Below are 19,091 nucleotides of genomic sequence, written 5' to 3'. Positions count from 1 at the left end.
GTCTCCAACTCAAGGCCACCCACCTTGAGATACATAACCGTCCTTCCATATTCAGCCACTCATCCTCTCTCTTGGGACATCCACACAGCGCCCCCTAGCGGACACAGTGGTTACTATACCACACCTTTTACAGATGACCATTCAAGATACACAGTTTTTATGAACTTGAAATGAAATGGAAAGACACTGAAGAACAGAACCCTAACTGAAATTGTCACATGCATGCTGACAGGGTCTGGACTACCTGAAAAAATATCGGTGTGAAACCTAGGACTGGGGCTCGAAGGAACCACCAGTTCAGTTACTTGAAAAAATTCTATTACCCTCATTCACAAATTTACCTCTTCTTCTGTATAATTGTAAGGGGGTGGGGAGTTGAAGGTGGTTCAGAGGTCTAAGGCACTTGCGACCAAATGTTGCCATCTGCTAAACTATGTAAGGTGCAAGGAAGCGTTTCTGAGGGGATGAAGTTAAAGAGAGCACAGAGTCTGGCGATAGCTGTAGCGCAGTTACCAAATATGAAAAACCGAGGCGACAAAGCGGTAAGGGAGTTGGTGCCAGTGAGAGTAAGGACTTGTGAATGTTGGAGTGCAGAAGAAGAGTAACCAAGAAGGGGCCAGGGACTGAGACCAGCAGGACATCATGGGTCAAGTACCGACGCCCACACTTTATTGGTCAAGATCCAAGCCCACCGTTCAAGACCTAACGTCCAGTCACTGTAGGTCAAGCACCGAAGGTTGAAATCGGATTATTGTATGGTGCCATGGTGACCAAGAGGTGCAAATGAGCCAAGCGGTTACTTCCAGCGTGAACGCATGGTACAGATTGTGGGACAGGGCCATGCAACAGAAGAGACTGGTGCAGGTCAATGTGAGGAGCACATATAGAGTTTTACGTGACTGGCTACTAGAGACTAGAGGCCTAGCAGGAAATACTGATGACTCCAGTTAGCGCCAGTATTACAATCGAAACTGCAAGAAGGCCTTATTACAGTGCTGGGCCTATCATTGTAAGTCCCGCCTGGGAAAGTTAAAAACAGAAGGACATTAAAGCGCCTTTCACTGAGAGATAGTTAGATAGAATAGAGAATATTTTAACCGTTAAATTGCTGTTAATTCAATTACTCCTGACATTTTGCGTCTTGTTACACTGTATCCGAACAACTGACTGTTTCCATAATTAACACCTTCGTTTCCGTGTTAGGAAAATAACTAACTTAATTGGTTACTTCCGTCTTGTCTCCATATGCGTGTTGCATACTAGTAACCAGTTCACATAATAAACTAGGTAGTTTTTTGAATGGGTGATGAGATTCTGCCATTGTATTTACATAGTACTATGCCAACTACTGCTCGTATAGGTGGATGGAGGGGCCCATTGGGGATTTACCTGTTCCCTCTAAGGGCTAGTCAAAGCCTGGGTCTGAAGCTGAAATGAAAGCCACCTATTTACAAAACAGGTTCTTCTCCAGAGCAGCAGAGAAAACCAAGATGAACTGAAAGACAGTAAAAAGTCAAGTGCAAAACACACAGGAGTACTCATCGGAGAGTATCTATCCATATTGTAGCAGAAAATTGCTCCAAATGCAAAACAGAGCACTAGAAGGCATCTTAGCAGGAGACAGTGACAATTGAAAAGGTTATAAAATCCTGAACCCTAAAACAAAAAGTTAGTTATTAGCAACAGTGTTATCCGAAGGATAAAAAATAAGAACAGGGATCAGATAACTTTGGAAGAAATGGTTTAAATCAGGGTTAAAAACATTGCAGAAAAAAAAACAGCCATGCTTACTAATACTTTGTTACAATTCTAATAAGTGCTAGGATGCAATAGGCCCTAAGATAAAAAGTTAGGACAAGCCTAACACCTAAAGAGGGCAGATACAACCCAACTCAAATACAGGACCAAGGTTTTCAACAAAAGAAAACAAAGGTTAACCCCCTGTATGTCTCGTATACATGACATGCTAAGCATGTCGAGGTGAGGAGACTTAAAGCCGCAATGCTCCTCTGGGAAATATGCTAATTATGCAAATTGTCTCTTCAGAGAGGAAGAGGACTAGAACTCTAGTGCCACCTATTGGAGGTAGCAATCCTAAAAGTCAATGTTGACCCTTTAATGAGCCCCTCTCACAGCCAAACCAGATCTCCCACTTTGCACTGATGAGGGGCAGTAACCCGAAACACAGTGTCTGCAAATGGAGATTCTGGCTTGGCTTTTGTCATGATCCAGTGTTGGATCTGGCGGTATTAAAAGCACAAAGTGAACTTTTTTTTACTTTGGTTAAGTTCAAAGGTGTTTTGACTGTCCCCGGTGGTGGTTGTGGTATTGCACTTTGGGTTTTGTGCACTTAATTAGGTATTAGGTGTGACACCCTATAAAGGTGTGCTAGAGGTGTGCAATCACTGCCTGTGATATTGTGAGTTTGTGTTCACTCTGTTTTTGGAGAGCCTGGATGAATGATGGAGCTGGTGAGGAGTCCTGCGCAGCTTAGCCAGGGGGGATGTGTTTCAGCTATGGTGTCTGGACGAAGGGCTGGCATGGCGTGGTGGAGTCGCAGTGATGGTGTCAGCGGGAAGTGTCTGCATGGGCTGGTGGAGTGGCGACTATGGAGAGTGGCACTCACCATGTGGGACTTGGCCGCTGAGCTGGACTCAAGCATGCTCGACTTCGTGTCAGCAGCTGAACTCATCCTTGGGACTCTGGTTCTAAGCAGCTGCAACTGGTGGTGGACTCTGCTCCAAGGCTGCACTAAGGTGAAGGATCCTGTTATGGTGATGGATCCAGGTGGAGGAGAAGATGCACTCAGGTGGAGGGCTCTGTTGGTAGGAGCGCACGCAACAGAGCAAAGCTAAGTGGTGTTTCCCCTGTATTGTCTCTTTCCTCATGTGTGTTATTAGTGCAGTGGTGGGATTAGTCTCCGCACCGACCCATTCCCTAGTGAGGGTTTAGGGTCAGGGCGAGCTAGGGCGTTGAGGTACGCGTGCGGCGCCCGGTGCGAAACCGGCATAGGGAACGTTAGGAGTGCAGGGACACTGGCTCAGGGGAGCTCAGGAGGTCTCCAATTCCCTTTTCCCTATTGCAGGGCCCACCATTGTTAAAGTTTCCCAGGTTCCCCCTTTATTATTTGATTATTGTATGTATAACGTGTAATACCTAAATTCGCCAGGTGGAGGCGGCGTATCCACCTGCACGTTTTTATTATTTAAATACGCCCCACTGGAGGCGGTGTATCCAGGGTCACGTGTGTTATGGGTTCGCCTTGCGGTATCATCTGCGTCCAGAGACACGTGACCATGACAGCTTTTATCCTAAGTCATGTAACTAGGCTCGATAAAGGGTCAACATTGACTTTTAGGATTGCTACCTCCAATAGGTGGCACTAGAGTTCTAGTCCTCTTCCTCTCTGAAGAGACAATTTGCATAATTAGTATACATGACAAGCACAGTCAATGTATATGAATCCCCATGTTGGCAAGGTACATATCAGTTCTCAGAAGAGGAAGGAAGCTGAGCTTAATGGATTATGGCTTGGCTGTTGTGAAGCAGCGTTGGACTAATTGCAACAGCTGCAGTTATGATGGAGGGACAGTGCTTAGTAGACATTAGAAGGCAATGCATGCACTTTTGGCGTTTATGTATACAGAGCCTCTAGAGTTGACTATATTGTGTGACCTCTCAGTTGTGCACACTCTTCTCCATATCTACCATGTTACTGATAAACAAGAATATAATTTACGTATGTCCCAAGTAAAACAGTTCATTCTCTCAGAAAGCTGGGGTACTAATTGATTCTGCTGAAAGCATAAATCTGCAACAGGCTAAGGCCCAGACATAGAAAGAGCACAGCACATTCAAATCTTTTGCGTACAAATAGGAAATGCAAAATACATAGAAAAAAAAAGAAGGAAAATGGACAGCAACCAAGAGTTTAAACGTGCAGAGGTCACACTATGTAATAAAATAAAACATACATAAAATATAATAACACAATTCAAGAATACTTGACAATTCTACTGAAATTTGAAATCTGTAACAATAACTAACCATAGATAAGAATGACAGAATTTGACGTCATCAGAATCTCTCACCTCTCCAGTAAGCCGGAAAAGGATCTCTAGGGTGAGGTGTAATATCCTCTCCGCCATCTTGTCCTTGTCCATATCCATCCGTGAGGGGTCAGTCAGGGAAATTCTCTTATATAGCAGATCTCCACTGAGAGGATCCGATATTGTAGGGACCTGGATGGGAAGAAGAGGAGACAATGCATGGGCTGGAATATATCTTATCAAGGCAGTGCCTCTATGTTAGAACTTGCCATAAATGCTATAGCCACTGATTGCAGAGGTAGTTAAAGCAGTGAAATGTGTGGAAAAAACAAGGAGAGGCACCAGTGTTCAGGCAAGAAGTGGTAGGAATAGCTGATTAATAAAGGTCCTGCTTGCACAGGATAGTCTGGGGAACCCAACCACTGCAGGACATAGCATAGTTAAATTCCTGCAGAAACCGGCCATGCCCCCCTAAACCTAAATGAATGACATAAGCAGACTCAGCAGGACAGCCTGACACGGGGAGAAACTGCACGGTGAGTAGAGGATCGATGAGGAAACATGAGCATACTGTTATGACAGTAAGTTCATAGCAGAAGTCATCATGTTGAGCTTTAACTAGAGTTGAGCGAATATCTTTGTTTCCCCGCTTATTCGGCAAGCTATAGCGCTTGCCGAATAAGATACAGAGGGAACCCGGCTTCATGTATCATGTCAGCTGAACAGCTGATCGCCACCGCAGCTGCATGTGTCGTGGCTGTATGTGGAAGAAGACTCCCAGACAGTGAATGGGCAAGTACCCAGGACACTGCCATCAGGGTTCCTGAGGGAACGATACTGGGAGGGCAGTAAAAGGAAAGACTTGACTGAAGTTGTCAGGGAAACAGGGGGCGGGGCAAGCTTAAAGGGAGCAGGGGGCGCGCTGAAGTGGCAGTTGACAGAGAGCCGGACAACAGACAGGGAGCCGTGTGAGACAGAGAGAACCGAGAGAGCGGACGGTGTGTTGTGGAGAGACCGACAGGGGCCTGTGAAAGGAAAGCAGCGGACTCACCGACACGTGAGACCTGAGAGACGGACACCGGCGGCCGCTCCCCTCATACGGTCGCAAACAGCCGTCCCCGTTGTTTCCCGCCCTGTTGTGGCAAGTCCACGACCTCAACTGACCGCTGCGACGACAGACCATTCCTTTACAGCGGTCAGGACACTGCCCCCCTGCCTTCTCCCTCAGCTGCGGCCCTGTCATCACCAGGCCCAGGAGGCGCCACCTCGCTACAGGCGGCAGGAGAGGCCCCCGTCCGGTTTGCTAAGGGGCCCCAAGCAGAGGTTGGTGAACGGTTATATTTAGAGATTGCGCCATAACTCTTCAGTGGGACGAAAGCCGCAAGGAGACACCTGTTGTGCCCAACCGGCATCGTTTCTTCAGGGCCTGTTGCTCCCCACCGGCATTGTTTCTTCACGGCCTGTTGTGCCCCACCGGCATCGTCTCTTCAGGGCCTGTTGCGCTCCACCGGCCCAGTTTCTTCAGGGCCTGGTGTGCCCCACTGGCATCGTCTCTTCAGGGCCTGTTGCGCCCCACCGGCACCATTACTTCAGGGCCTGTTGCGCCCCACCGGCATTGTTTCTTCAGGGCCTGTTGCGCCCCTCCGGTATCGTCTCTTCAGGGCCTGTAAAGCCCAGTTCCGTCCTGGAATGTCGAGGCGTCGAGGCGTCAAGGCAGCCGCATCAGCGACCCCTACGCGGCCACGCTTGTGATACTAACAGACCCCCTGGAAGGATAAGTTTAATATAGGAGATAAGGACCCGTAGTTTGGTCATACGTGCCCTATAGCACCGGGGCAAACCGGGTTAATCGCATTACAATAAGGAAGTGTTGTTAGGATTGTTGAGTCCCTGCGTGGACTAGTTTGTTGTTAACACTTTTGGTTTGCTCAATATAGCCCCAGGGCTACAGTTTTATAAAAGTTTATTCCACAAACCACACTCAGTCTCGTGTCTCGTCACTGCATCCTGCGAACCTCCTGAACCCTACACTTGGCGTAGTCGGCAGGATGCAGTCTCCGAGCGCAGACAGTGGTGCCCCAGATCAGGGTAGAGCTGTAAACTCTACAAATGATGAGGGTCCCCGTACCAGCATATCATTGGGGGCCATGCTGAACAACCTGCCTAGATTTTCTGGCTCCAATACTATGTTATGGAGCTGGATAGAGCGGATGCGGGGACGCTTTCGGATGCACCCAATGACCCCTAATCTGGAGGCCGAGGTGGCACTCATGGCACTGAACGGGGAGGCGCGGAGGTCAGTGATGTTGCAACCTCCGGGGCACCGCAACACTTTTGAAAAAGTGTTACAGATAGTAGAACAGACCCATGGGGACCCTACTAAAGTGGGAGAGTTAAGAACCCGTTTGTTTAGTTGGATGCAAATAGAGGGGGAGACGATCACAGAGTATATGAATGTCCTTCAAGAATTGCATACGGCTATAGAAAGAAAGGACGGGGTAGGGGCAGCACCTGTTGACATTACCTTACGTGACCTACTGGTGACTGGTTTGCGAGATCCATTAGTCAAACAGGCACTGCAGGAACAGATCAGAATGAATCCCCGAATAGGTTTTTCAGAGGTGGGGAGTCAGGCACATACTCGAGAGCAGGAGCAGGGGATGGCGGTCCCAGTAGGGAAAGTCCGAGGTGTGGAGGCCTCCGCGTGTGTGGTCAAGGAGCCTCAGTGGGTGGAAGAGATGAAGCAAGAGCTGAAAAGTATTAAGGGCGAGTTGGCCGAAGTAAAGAGAAGAACCGAGACCGGGACTGGACGACCTAGCATTAACCCCGGCTCTTGGGGCTCACGCTCCCCGCGGGGTGGTCAGCCCACACAGGCCCGGTGTTTTGAGTGTGGAGAACCAGGCCACTTTGCCCGAGAGTGTCCGCGGCGTGGGAGATACCCACCCCGGCGGCCATTAAACTAAAGGGCTCCGGGCTGGGGGGACGCCGCTCGGAGCCGAAAACCAGAACTAGGGGTGGTGAAAGTCCTGAAGATTTTGTAGCAAAATGTCCGGTGGTTTGGGCAGGGACGTCCGGTGCCTGGTGGACACGGGGTCACAAGTAACCACTATGCCCGCAACATACTTTAAACAGAACTTCCCGGAAGCAGCAAGGCCTCAGTGGGGGCCCGTGATCAGACTAGTAGCTGTCAACCAACTGCCGGTCCCAGTTGCCGGGGTGGTGTGGGTGCAAGTGACGCTGTGCGGTAAATCCCTTGGTCGCAGAGGGGTGGTACTGACTCAAGGAGAAGCTGATAAGCAACACCCTGTCACCCTAGGCATGAATGTTCTACGAGAGTTCGGCAACCTACTGCTCAATGACCCTACACAGAGGATACTAAAGCAGTGGGGTTCTCGCACAGCCCAGGGACAGGTATTCCAGCAGCTGGTGCGGGGAGCACGGGTACATCAGGACCGCCAGGAAGGCGAGGCTCTGGGTAAGGTTATCACGCCAGCGACTCCCCTGCTTGTGTTACCTCCTGGACAGACTGTGGTGGCCCTGCCCATTCGAGCACCGATACCCTTGGAGGTGCAGGTGCAGCCGTGTCACTCGGAGCGCTTACCTCCTGGCATACTGGTGGCCCGTTCCCTGGCTACCGTGCAAAAAGGAGCCGTCCTGGTACACTGCGTTAACCTCGAAGACCGAGACACCGTTCTGAAAGCACAGACTGTACTGGCCAAACTAGTAAGGCCTTTAGAAGAAGTGTTGCCAGCTCCGGCGGTTCAATTACGAGTACACCCGGAGGATCCTTAGGAAGTAACAATACGAACCTTACAGGCCCAGGAAGTCTCGGCACAAGAGAAGGGCCGAAATATTTTGAAGCAGATGCGGGCCGAGCTTTCTGGATTAACTGTGGCCCAACTCTCACAGATAAAAACATTGCTGGGGCAGTACCATGAAGTATTTGCTAGTCATGAAGACGATTTTGTGTGTACCACCGCCATCACTCATGAAATCCCCACAGCAGGAGCGGCCCCTATCCGGGAACGATATCGACAGATTCCGCCACAAGTCTATCAAGAGGTGAAAACTTTGCTGGCCCAAATGCTGCGAAAAGGGGTGATACAGGAAAGTCAAAGCCCCTGGGCGGCCCCAATCGTGTTGGTCCAGAAGAAAAATGGTACACTACGATTCTGTGTGGATTATCGTAAACTGAATGCTTGCACTATTAAGGACTCATACCCGCTGCCCCGCATAGAAGAATCCCTGTCTGCCTTGGAGGCAACATATTTTTCGACCCTGGACTTGGCCAGTGGGTACTGGCAGGTGCCCATGTCAGAGGAAGATAGGGCCAAGACGGCATTCATGTTGCCCATGGGACTGTTTGAGTTCAATCGGATGCCGTTTGGGCTGGCCAACACCCCCGGGACCTTTCAGCGATTGATGGAGCGATGTCTGGGAGATCTCAATTTTGAGGCCACATTGATCTACATGGACGACATCATTGTCTATGCCGCCACCTTCGAGGACCACCTGATGTGGTTGGGACAGGTACTCAGCCGGTTGCAAAAGTACGGGTTGAAGGTGAAGCCTCAGAAATGCCACCTACTTTATTTCGCTCTCAGATTGAGTATCTGGGTCATGTCGTTTCGGCAGAGGGTGTGAGGCCATCCCGGGAGGTTGCTGCTATTCAGGAATGGCCTACCCCCGAGACGGTGAAAGATGTGCGGGCTTTTCTGGGGTTAGCCGGATATTACTGCTGCTTCGTAAAGAATTTTGCATGTCGAGCTCGAGCCCTGCACGACCTATTGAAGGGGGCTCCCGCTGGGGCCAATGGGCGAAAAATCCAGTGGCAACACCCTCAGGAAGAGGCTTTCCGAGACCTCAAGGCTGCACTCTTGGATGCCCCAGTGTTGGCTTATGCGGATTTCTCTCAGCGTTCATCTTGCACACTGACGGGAGTCTTCACGGGCTGGGGGCTGTGTTGTCACAGGTTCAGGATGGCCGGGAGAAGGTGATCGCATATGGAAGTCGCTCACTCCATGACTCCGAGCGTAACCCTGACAATTACAGCTCGTTTAAGCTCAAGCTCCTCGCAGTGGTGTGGGCTATGATGGAGAGATTCGCAGAGTACCTAGCGGGCTCCGAGGTGGTAGTGTGAACTGACAACAACCCGCTGGCTCATCTGGAAAATGCCAAATTGGGGTCTCTGGAACAACGATGGGTGGCCCGGATGGCGAAGTACAATTATAAGATTATCTACAAAAGAGGGGCCGAGAATGTCCATGCAGACGCCCTCTCCAGGATTCGACATACAACTCCAGGGCAGAATCTAGACGAAGAATTGGAAGGGGAGGAAATCCTGTTCGCTCTCACTGCTACCGTGCTCACAACTGGCAATAAAAAGATATCTTCATCTGAGACCCCAAGGGGCATACTGGAACAATCCCGGGATAAGTGGATACAGCAGCAACAAGAAGACGAAGAGGTTGGCCTTCTCAGGACATGGGTCGCCGCTGGGCAATTACACACTGACTCTCAACAGCAAAATTTGCCTCAAGATCTGTTGCTTATGCTGCGACAATGGGAGAGGTTGGTTATCTGAAAGGGATTATTGTATCGTAAAATAACATCACAAACAACCTCGATGACGGTTTGGCAGGTGGTTACGCCAGGAGCCCAACTTCACGTATTGGCTCGGGAGGCTCACGAAAAAGGGGCCCATTTCGGAACAAAAAAACTTTGCAATGGCTGCAACAGAAAGCTTACCACCCGCGCTTGCCAGCTGTTGTGGACGAAATTTGCCGGTTGTGTGAATTAGCCAAACCACCCGCTCAGCAAGCCGCAACACAGACTATTGTGACCTCAGCGCCCCTTGAGCTCCTGACGGTGGATTATTTGACCATTGGGCCCGCATTTCAGGGATACGAACACTGTCTCGTTATGATAGATCATTTCACTAAGTTCGCTGTGGTCACCCCCACTCGGGATCAGACCACAGAGTCAACTGCCTCCGCAATTTGTAGAAACTTTAAACAAGTATACGGCTGTCCTCAACGAATACAATCTGATCAGGGAGCATGTTTTTTGGGAAAAGTCATGGAAGAACCACATCACCTCTATGGAATTGACAAATCCCGGACCACACCGTATCACCTGCACGGGAATGGGGCTTGTGAACGATTTAATCGGACATTGATTCAGATGTTGCGCAGTCTGGAGAGTGACAAGAAGGCCCGTTGACCCGAATATGTTTCCGAATTAGTTTGGGTCTATAACAATAGGGTGCATCGAGTGACTAGCTATACCCCCTATTCCCTGTTGTTTGGGCGAGAAGGTAAAGGGATCACGGAGGTGGAGTTAGACCCCGAAGAACCTCAGCCCTGGACTGGGGTGTCGTCTTGGGTCCGAAATCATCGTCATCGGCTGCAAACTCTTCACCGAATTGTACACACCAAGCTCCGAGACTGGGAGCACCCAGGGAAGAATACAACCCCGCCTCCTCACCTCCAAAGCGGGGACTGGGTGCTTGTGCTAGATCAACGCCCCCAAAACAAACTGGAGCTGCGTTGGGAAGAAAGTCCTTATCGGGTCTTACGCCGTATCCATCCAGACGGACCGGTGTACGAAATACGACCTGAGGAGGATGAAACACTGCCCACTCGTGTTGTGCATCGTAATATGTTACGCCCATGTACTTCCTCTGACCCGAAGCAACCGGAGCCTACCCCGTCAACATCCGAACCGTCTTCCGTATGTTGGGACCCGGACGACGACGAAGATTGTCTCCCAGGACCCGGAGGTCCCCCACGCAGTAATGAATCATCTGACACAATTAGCCCGCCCGCACCAACCAGCCCACCGATGTACACCACCCCAGATGACTCTACCCCAGTTGAACTTAGACGCTCCGAGCGGTCAACAGCCGGCAAACCCCCCGAACGATATGAGCAAGATCAATTCATATGGCAATGAACATTGAAACCCCTACAGACTGAGCTCAATAGACTAAGACCCTCGCCCGAGGACTGGCGAGCTTACAGGGTGGAGGAGTGTGGGGAGGAGGACTCCCAGACAGTGAATGGGCAGGTACTCAGGGGACCGCCATCAGGGTTCCTGAGGGAACGATACTGGGAGGGCAGTAAAAGGAAAGACTTGACTGAAGTTGTCAGGGAAACAGGGGGTGGGGCAAATTTAAAGGGAGCGCGCTGAAGTGGCAGTTGACAGAGAGCCGAACAACAGACAGGGGGCCGTGTGAGACAGAGAGAACCGAGGGAGTGGACGGTGTGTTGTGGAGAGACCGACAGGGGCCTGAGAAAGGAAAGCTGCGGACTCACCGACTCGTGAGACCTGAGAGACGGTCACCGGCGGCCGCTCCCTTCATACGGTCGCATACAGCCGCCCCCGTTGTTTCCCGCCCTGTTGTGGCAAGTCCACGACCTCAACTGACCGCTGCGACGACAGACCATTTCTTTACAGCGGTCAGGACACTGCCCCCCTGCCTTCTCCCTCAGCTGGGGCCCTGTCATCACCAGGCCCAGGAGGCGCCACCTCGCTACAGGCGGCAGGAGAGGCCCCCGTCCGGTTTGCTAAGGGGCCCCAAGCAGAGGTTGGTGAACGGTTATATTTAGAGACTGCGTCATAACTCCGCGGTGGGACGGGAGTCACAAGGAGACGCCTGTTGCGCCCAACCGGCATCGTTTCTTCAGGGCCTGTTGCGCCCCACCGGCATCGTTTCTTCAGGGCCTGTTGCGCCCCACCAGCATCGTTTCTTCAGAGCCTGTTGCGCCGCACCGGCATCGTTTCTTCAGGGCCTGTTGCGCTCCACCGGCCCAGTTTCTTCAGGGCCTGGTGCGCCCCACCGGCATAGTCTCTTCAGGGCCTGGTGTGCCCCACCGGCATAGTCTCTTCAGGGCCTGGTGTGCCCCACCGGCATAGTCTCTTCAGGGCCTGTTGCGCCCCACCGGCACCATTCCTTCAGGGCCTGTTGCGCTCCACCGGTATAGTCTCTTCAGGGCCTGTCGAGCCCAGTTCCGTCCCGGAATATCGAGGCGTCAAGGCAGCTGCAACAGCGACCCCTACACGGCCATGCTTGTGATCTTAACAGACCTCCTGGAAGGATAAGTTTAATATAGGAGATAAGGACCCGTAGTTTGGTCATACGTGGCCTATAGCACCGGGGCAAACCGGGTTAATCGCATTACAATAAGGAAGTGTTGTTAGGATTGTTGAGTCCCTGCGTGGACTAGTTTGTTGTTAACACTTTTGGTTTGCTCAATATAGCCCCAGCGGCTACAGTTTTATAAAAGTATATTCCACAAACCACACTCAGTCTCGTGTCTCGTCACTGCATCCTGCGAACCTGCTGAACCCTACAGCTGTGTCACTATCACAGCACATGCGTGGAGAGCCTGTGTGTTGGGCTGCTCTCCATGCATGTGCTGTAACAGTGACACAGCCGCGACACATGCAGCTGCAGGGGCAATCAGCTGTTCAGCCGGCACGATCCACAAAGTTTTTTGATTTATTTCCACCAACATATCCATATGAGGGCCTGTGGTTTTTTTTGTTTGCGGGACGAGTTGCAGTTTTGAATAATAAAATTCATTTTACCATATAAGGTACTGAAAAAAAAAACATGGAAAAAACATTCAAAGTGTGGTGTAATGGTGAAAAACAGCAATCATAACTATTTTTCCATTGATGGACCTTTAGGAGGGCTTATTTTTGCGTGACAAGCTGTTTTTTTATTGGCACCTTCTTTGGGTAGATACAACATTTTATTGTCCCCTTAGGGGACTTAACCTTTGATTATTTGATCGCTTGTTCTATATACTGCATTGCCATAGTATTGCAATGTATACAAAAAAAATTACATTCTCCTTTGGGCTTCAGAAGGTGACACATATGGCAGCCATGGGGGCCTTCAGCTGGTTCCTAGCCGCCATGACAACCCATTAGCCCATCTGCAGGACGGAGACACTGAAGCAGCGCTTGCCAGCATTGCTTAGGAGACCAGTCACCACCGATAAGCTTGCAGAGGTGGCTGGTAGCCTAGGCAATAGTGATGAGCGAACGTGCTGGGATAAGGTGTTATCTGAACATGTTCGGGTGCTAACCCAGTGACTTCGGCAGACTCGAAAAATATGTTGGAGTCCCCGCGGCTGCATGTCTCACAGCGGATAGACAGATACAACACATGTAGGGATTGTCCCACAATAGGATCGCCCACAAGAAATACAATAAGAGCGCCGATAACCTCCATAATAAACACGTAGTCAGTATATGTGACAGCAGACGATACACGGAATAAATAACGTCAGGTACATAAAGGGTTATATACACAATACGCTAAGGTAGAACAAAGTGCGAAAAGCCGCAAATACACTTATCAGAAGAGTCTAATGAACGGGAGAAGACAAGGTGACAGGCTTCACCCAAAGGGCAAACTGAGGGACCAGCAGGGGGCGGAATGCACTAAACTATCTCCGGGAATGGGGGGGTTACTGCCCCCTGTGCAGCCCAGTAATGGGGAATCTCCAGCACCTACCCCCACCTGCAGGGGGCGCTATCTCTGGGAATGGAGGGGTTACTGCCCCCTGCGCCCAGTAATGGGGAATCTCCAGCACCTACCTCCACCTGCAGGGGGCGCTATCTCCGGGAATGGAGGGGTTACTGCCCCCTGTGCAGCCCAGTAATGGGGAATCTCCAGCACCTACCTCCACCTGCAGGGGGCACTATCTCCGGGAATGGAGGGGTTACTGCCCCCTGTGCAGCCCAGTAATGGGGAATCTCCAGCACCTACCTCCACCTGCAGGGGGCGCTATCTCCGGGAATGGAAGGGTTACTGCCCCCTGTGCAGCCCAGTAATGGGGAATCTCCAGCACCTACCTCCACCTGCAGAGCCGCACACCACATATATGGCTGCTCTGTGCGCACAGGACCTGGGATGAGGTCACAGGAGGGGAGGAGTCAGGGGTCACATGATCAGGGGCCTCAGTGTATGCAGGACTCTGCTATGCTGGTTGTCATGGTGCCGGATGAGGGGAAGTTTCTGTGTGGGGTCAGGAGGGGTTTACAGGGGGTATGTAGCAGAGCTGTGTGTGTACGAGGTGTACGGAGCAGAGCCGTGTGTGTGCGAGGTGTACGGAGCGGAGCCGTGTGTGTACGAGGTGTACGGAGCGGAGCCGCGTGTGTGCGAGGTGTACGGAGCGGAGCCGTGTGTGTACGAGGTGTACGGAGCGGAGCCGCGTGTGTACGAGGTGTACGGAGCGGAGCCGCGTGTGTACGAGGTGTACGGAGCGGAGCCGCTTGAGTATGAGGTGTACGGAGCGGAGCCGCGTGTGTGCGAGGTGTACGGAGCGGAGCCGCGTGTGTACGAGGTGTACGGAGCGGAGCCGTGTGTGTACGAGGTGTACGGAGCGGAGCCGTGTGTGTACGAGGTGTACGGAGCGGAGCCGCGTGTGTACGAGGTGTACGGAGCGGAGCCGCTTGAGTATGAGGTGTACGGAGCGGAGCCATGTATGTACGAGGTGTACGGAGCGGAGCCGCGTGTGTACGAGGTGTACGGAGCAGAGCCGTGTGTGTACGAGGTGTACGGAGCGGAGCCGTGTGTGTACGAGGTGTACGGAGCGGAGCCGCGTGTGTACGAGGTGTACGGAGCGGAGCCGTGTATGTACGAGGTGTACGGAGCGGAGCCGCGTGTGTACGAGGTGTACGGAGCAGAGCCGTGTGTGGATGAGGTGTACGGAGCGGAGCCGTGTGTGTACGAGGTGTACGGAGCAGAGCCGTATGTACGAGGTGTACGGAGCGGAGCCGTGTGTGTACGAGGTGTACGGAGCAGAGCCGTATGTACGAGGTGTACGGAGCGGAGCCGTGTGTGTACGAGGTGTACGGAGCGGAGCCGCTTGAGTATGAGGTGTACGGAGCGGAGCCGTGTGTGTACGAGGTGTACGGAGCAGAGCCGTATGTACGAGGTGTACGGAGCGGAGCCGTGTGTGTACGAGGTGTACGGAGCGGAGCCGCTTGAGTATGAGGTGTACGGAGCGGAGCCGTGTGTGTACGAGGTGTACGGAGCAGAGCCGTGTGTGTACGAGGTGTACGGAGCAGAGCCGTGTGTGTACGAGGTGTACGGAGCGGAGCCGTGTGTGTACGAGGTGTACGGAGCGGAGCCGTATGTACGAGGTGTACGGAGCGGAGCCGTGTGTGTACGAGGTGTACGGAGCGGAGCCGTGTGTGTACGAGGTGTACGGAGCGGAGCCGTGTGTGTACGAGGTGTACGGAGCGGAGCCGTGTGTGTACGAGGTGTACGGAGCGGAGCCGTGTGTGTACGAGGTGTACGGAGCGGAGCCGTGTGTGTACGAGGTGTACGGAGCAGAGCCGTATGTACGAGGTGTACGGAGCGGAGCCGTGTGTGTACAAGGTGTACGGAGCAGAGCCGTATGTGTACGAGGTGTATGGAGCGGAGGCGCATGTGTAGAGTGGAGCCATGTGTACGACGTGTACGGAGCGGAGCCGTATGTACGAGGTGTACGGAGCAGAGCCGTATGTACGAGGTGTACGGAGCGGAGCCGTGTGTGTACGAGGTGTACGGAGCGGAGCCGTGTGTGTACGAGGTGTACGGAGCGGAGCCGTGTGTACGAGGTGTACGGAGCGGAGCCGTGTGTGTACGAGGTGTACGGAGCGGAGCCGTGTGTGTACGAGGTGTACGGAGCAGAGCCGTGTGTGTACGAGGTGTACGGAGCGCAGCCGTGTGTGTATGAGGTGTACGGAGCGGAGCCATGTGTGTACGAGGTGTATGGAGCGGAGCCGTATGTACGAGGTGTACGGAGCGGAGCCGTGTGTGTACAAGGTGTACGGAGAGGAGCCGTGTGTGTACGAGGTGTATGGAGCGGAGGCGCATGTGTAGAGTGGAGCCATGTGTACGACGTGTACGGAGCGGAGCCCTGTGTGTATGGCTCAGCCGTGTATCTACAAAGCAGAGCTGTGTGTTTACGAGATGTACGGAGCAGAGCCGTATGTACGAAGTGTACTAAGCGGAGCCGTGTGTGTACGAGGTGTACAGAGCAGAGCCGTGTATGAGGTGTACGGAGCGGAGCCGTGTAAGCAACATGTGCAGAGCAGAGCCATGTGTGTACGTAGCAGAGCCATGCTTGTACGACGTGTACGGAGTGGAGCCATGTGTGTACAGAGTGGATCCGTGTATGTATGTGTATGGAGCAGAGCTGTGCATGTACGACGTGTGCGGAATCGTGCGAGCACGATGTGCATGAAGCGCAGCCATTTGAGTACGACGTGTACGTAGCTGAGCCACATGCGTATGATAGGTGCGGAGCTGTTTGTGGGCGCGATCTGCGCATGCACCAACTTGGTGCCTTTTTTTGAAGACCCAAAGACCAAACGTGGAATTTCAGCTGCATAGAAATACATGCAGCCGCACACTCCGGTCTCAGTGCCAGTGGCAGTGCCCGGCTATTGAGATGCGAGACTCATGCGAGTTTCTCGCAAGTGTGACCCCGGTATCAAAAAAAGAATCACTGATCGTATTCCTTCAACAAAGGTATCACTTTAATCAGTGTAATAGCGCCATTATGGCCAGACCTTTACTTTATCCTGCTCTTTAAGATATGCCGACCCCTTTACAAAACTGATAGTCAAAGGCTCCATCCATGGACTCTATTACTGAGAAGGTGGCCGGCTATATTACTATATCGGTCACTGCTAATTTAATTTGTTAAATGTCAGTAAAGTATTTTGTACATTTTATCTTTATTTGGTTCTTGTTCTCACTATAACAGATGAAAATAAACAATTTATATTTTTAATTTAATAAACTTTATACCAGGCTATTTGCACTCCTGTAGGTGTAGGATCCAAGGCTTCTTATTATCCAAAAAAGGTTTTTATTATTTCTCAAAAAGCACATTCAACGTGTTTCGACAGTATAAAATGTCTTCCTCAGGTATATTGTGATAAGTGTTCCAAAATTGTGGATAGCTTTATAAGAAGTAGTATTATGCTAAAGAGGGTGTGGACCACTGAAATGAGTTCCTAACACACCCACTATAGAGCTGCTATACAAGTTAGAAGTTTACAAGAGCACCGTTGTGAATTCACTTTCTGGTCTGCCTCTGGTTGCTGGTGAGGGTGGTGGAGCTGGTTGTATTGACAGAGGAGTCATGAGATCTCTTTCCGGGCTTCCTCTGGTGGTTGCAGGAGGTAATGAAACTGATCTAATTAACAGAGACCTGCCACCTGATAATGAGGACGACGATTGGACATCTGGAGTCTCTGACTGGATTTAAGACAGCCGACTCCCTCTATCCGTTCTGGTGACTTTTCCTGCCTCCTGAGGTCTTAGTTTCCAGTTCAGTCCCTGCATTTTCAAGCTAAGTGTTCTTTTGCTATTGTTCACATTTGATTTGGTTTTGTCTATTCAGTTTTGTGTGGTCAGCCAGCCCCGGCTGGGGCTGTGCTGAATTTCCATTCTTATGTTACTGTTTGTGCCAGTTTGCTTTTTGTACCTTATTAGATTGGCCTCTATTTGCTCTGTCTTCAGAATATGCCAGAATGCTGATATAGTGGGTGAAGTCTAGTGACTTCAGGGGTTTTTTTTGCTATCAGAAGTGTTGGACATTTTTGCCGGGTTTTTTTGGCGTGATTGCAGACAGTATCTTTCCTTTCCTGTCCTTTCTAGTTATTGTGGGCCCCATCGTTTGCTCAGCCTATTTTCCTGTGTTTGTGTTTTCATCTTGTCTCACCAACAATATATGTTTGGGGGCTATCTATTCCTTTGGGGTCTGCTCTGGGGTAGTTTAGATTTCCCCTTTTCTTGCTTTAGGCTTATTTAGTCCTCCAGCTGTGTCGAGGCATCTAGAATCATCATAGGTACTCTCCACGGCTACTGCTAGTTGTGTGGATAGGATCAGGGGTCTGCAATCTGCTTAGTTACCAACCTCTCTGGTTTTCTGTGGCTTAGCTTGGTCTTGTTTTCCCTCTCGGTGAGCCAATCATAACAAGGACATAATGTAAATGTCTTGTGAAACACATCACACAAACCCATCTTTAAGTGGTGGTATATAGATGTAGTACTATGGTGGTGGACAATAATATGGGAAATCGCATAAACTATAACACAACAAAACTGCGAAAAGAACCCAAAAATTGTTGAACAATGTATAAATTTATTCAAAATGGACAGATACACAGAGGGGAGGAGTTACACCTACTGGCACATGTGTTATGATGAGTCACTGAAGGAGGAAAAAACAAAATACCAGCTAAGTCCAGAAAAACCAGAGAGGTTGGCAGCTATCGGATTGCAGACCCCTGAACCTATCCACAACAACTAGCAGTAGCCGTGGGGGGTTCCTACGGTGCCCTAGACCCCTCGATCACAGCCGGAGAGCTACATAGCCTAAAGACAGAAAGGGGAAAAACTAAACTGCCCCAGAGCAGACCCCAAAGCAATAGGCAGCCCCCAACATATAATGACGGTGAAGCAAGATGAAAACACTAACACAGATAGAAAGATAGGTTGAGCAAATGATGGGGCCCAAGCTAACTACATAGGACAGGATAGGAAAGCTGCTGTCTGCCATCCGCAAAAAACCTATCAAAATGAGCCAACCGCCTGATAGGAAAAACAGGCCCTGAAGTCGCTAGGCTTCAAAAGACTATATCAGCACTCAGGTATATTCTGAAGACAGAGCAAAAGATCAACAGATCAGAGACAAAAATGGAATTCAGCTCACCCCTGGCCGGGGATGGCAGAACTCCCAAAAAACAAGGCAAAACAAAAACAAAACTGAAGAGTACAAAGCAGAGCAGAAAAACTTAGCTTTGAGACGCAGGAATCAGACTGGTCTCCAAGAATCCAGCAGGAAAATCACCAGCCAGGAAGAAGGGCGTCGGCAGCCTTATATCCAGTCCTCAATTCCAGCCACCCAGTTATCATCTAGCTGCCCAGGTGTTTGGCAATCAGTCTCACTACCTTCCTTCACCAGAGGAGGGAGTTCATCAGACCTCAATGGTGAAGGGAAAAATGAACTCACAACACACATG

The 19,091-nt window shown here is 50.9% G+C and overlaps 1 protein-coding gene across 1 annotated transcript in view; it reads right to left on the bottom strand.

Annotated features, from left to right (window-relative positions):
• LOC141051177 (uncharacterized) overlaps positions 1-19,091 on the bottom strand; it is a 266,826-nt gene that overhangs the window by 195,264 nt on the left and 52,471 nt on the right. Inside the window, exon 6 of the mRNA XM_073548042.1 lies at positions 4,092-4,241. Within this exon, the coding sequence (XP_073404143.1) occupies positions 4,092-4,241 (150 nt within the window). The remainder of the gene's footprint in view (positions 1-4,091; positions 4,242-19,091) is intronic.

This window comes from Dendrobates tinctorius, unplaced genomic scaffold, assembly GCF_039654945.1.
Source record: "Dendrobates tinctorius isolate UK_male_01 unplaced genomic scaffold, ASM3965494v1 ptg000155l, whole genome shotgun sequence".
In the NCBI taxonomy this organism is placed as follows: domain Eukaryota; kingdom Metazoa; phylum Chordata; class Amphibia; order Anura; family Dendrobatidae; genus Dendrobates; species Dendrobates tinctorius.
The sequence above is the reverse complement of the archived record's forward strand: the minus strand, read 5'-3'. Positions and strand labels throughout refer to the sequence as shown.